At 58.3% G+C, this 1,117-nt stretch overlaps 1 protein-coding gene across 1 annotated transcript; it reads left to right on the top strand.

The window, feature by feature from the left end:
* The first annotated feature begins 254 nt into the window (after window positions 1–254).
* LOC107301555 (GTPase IMAP family member 4-like) lies at window positions 255–922 on the top strand. The gene has a single exon (XM_015830762.2). It carries the CDS (start codon window positions 344–346, stop codon window positions 908–910), a length of 567 nt encoding a protein of 188 aa, XP_015686248.2. The 5' UTR covers window positions 255–343; the 3' UTR covers window positions 911–922.
* Window positions 923–1,117: the final 195 nt, after the last annotated feature.

The raw sequence follows: 1,117 nt of genomic DNA, 5'->3' as shown, positions 1-1,117 counted from the left end.
AGACAGACAGACAGACAGACAGAAATTAGGTGATAGAGATGGATATAGAAGTCCAGAGCATAAAGATTTGTTGCCAGCTTAAGCTCTCTACAAAAATCTGACCTACTAACGGTGAGGGAAAATGACTGGGAGATTAAGACGGGCTGATAACCTGTTTGACGCCTCCCTTGGCGCCAGTCCGGGCGTCTCCCCCCAACGCTGCTGATTGGTCCCCTTCTCTCCCCTCCCCCTCCCGCTTTGGGTCGTAGGGTCCGAACGGAGGATCGTCCTGGTGGGCAAAACCGGCAACGGGAAGAGCGCGACGGGAAACACCATCCTGGGAAGCCGCATCTTCGAATCGAAGATGTCTTTCGGTTCCGTCACCAAATGTTGCCAAAAGGAGGAGACAATGGTGAGCGGCCGGAAGGTGGTGGTGGTCGACACGCCTGGCTTCCTCGACACCGGGCGTCCCGAGGTCGAAACGGCGGCCGAAGTGAAGAAGTGCGTGAAGTTTTGCACCCCGGGCCCGCACGTCATCCTGCAGGTGATCCGCCCGAGCCGTTTCACCCAGGAGGAGGAGGAGGTGGCTCGGCTGATCAAGGAGATCTTCAGCCTCAACGCCAAGAAGTACATGATCCTCCTGTTCACTCGGAAGGACGACCTGGAAGGGAAGCCGCTCGACCAGTTCATCTCCGAGGGGAACTGCGCCCTGAAGGAGCAGGTGTACCTGTGTGGGGACCGCTACCTGGCTTTCGACAACAACGCCAAGGGGGCGGAGCGAGAGGCGCAGGTGGCCCGGCTGATGGAGATGATTGACGAGCTGGTGAAGAAGAACCGGGATGCTCCTTGTTACACGGAGGAGATGCTGGCGGCCGACAAGAAGAACTTCAAGGGCAGAGTGGACCTTTTCTGGTTGTGTCCTTTCCTTTAAGGCAGTGATTCTCAACCTGTGGGTCGGGACCCCATTTGGGGTCGATCGACCATTTCACGGGGGTCGCCAAGCAAGGCTGTCCGCCATTTTTTTTTGTCCGCCATTTTTTTCCCCCTTTTCCGGCGGGTGCCTTACCTCCCTTGGGCTGGGCCAGCTGGTGGTCGGCCTGCTCCGTCTCTGCCGCTTGCCAGCTACGCCTCGGCCGGC

Source organism: Protobothrops mucrosquamatus, unplaced genomic scaffold (assembly GCF_001527695.2).
Source record: "Protobothrops mucrosquamatus isolate PMUCROS unplaced genomic scaffold, P.Mucros_1.0 scaffold14412, whole genome shotgun sequence".
In the NCBI taxonomy this organism is placed as follows: Eukaryota; Metazoa; Chordata; class Lepidosauria; order Squamata; family Viperidae; genus Protobothrops; species Protobothrops mucrosquamatus.
This window is presented reverse-complemented; position numbering and strand designations above follow the sequence as displayed.

Excerpts from the sequence above, each read along its gene's own strand:
- LOC107301555 (XM_015830762.2), top strand. The coding sequence starts at position 344 with ATGTCTTTCGGTTCCGTCACCAAATGTTGCCAAAAGGAGGAGACAATG.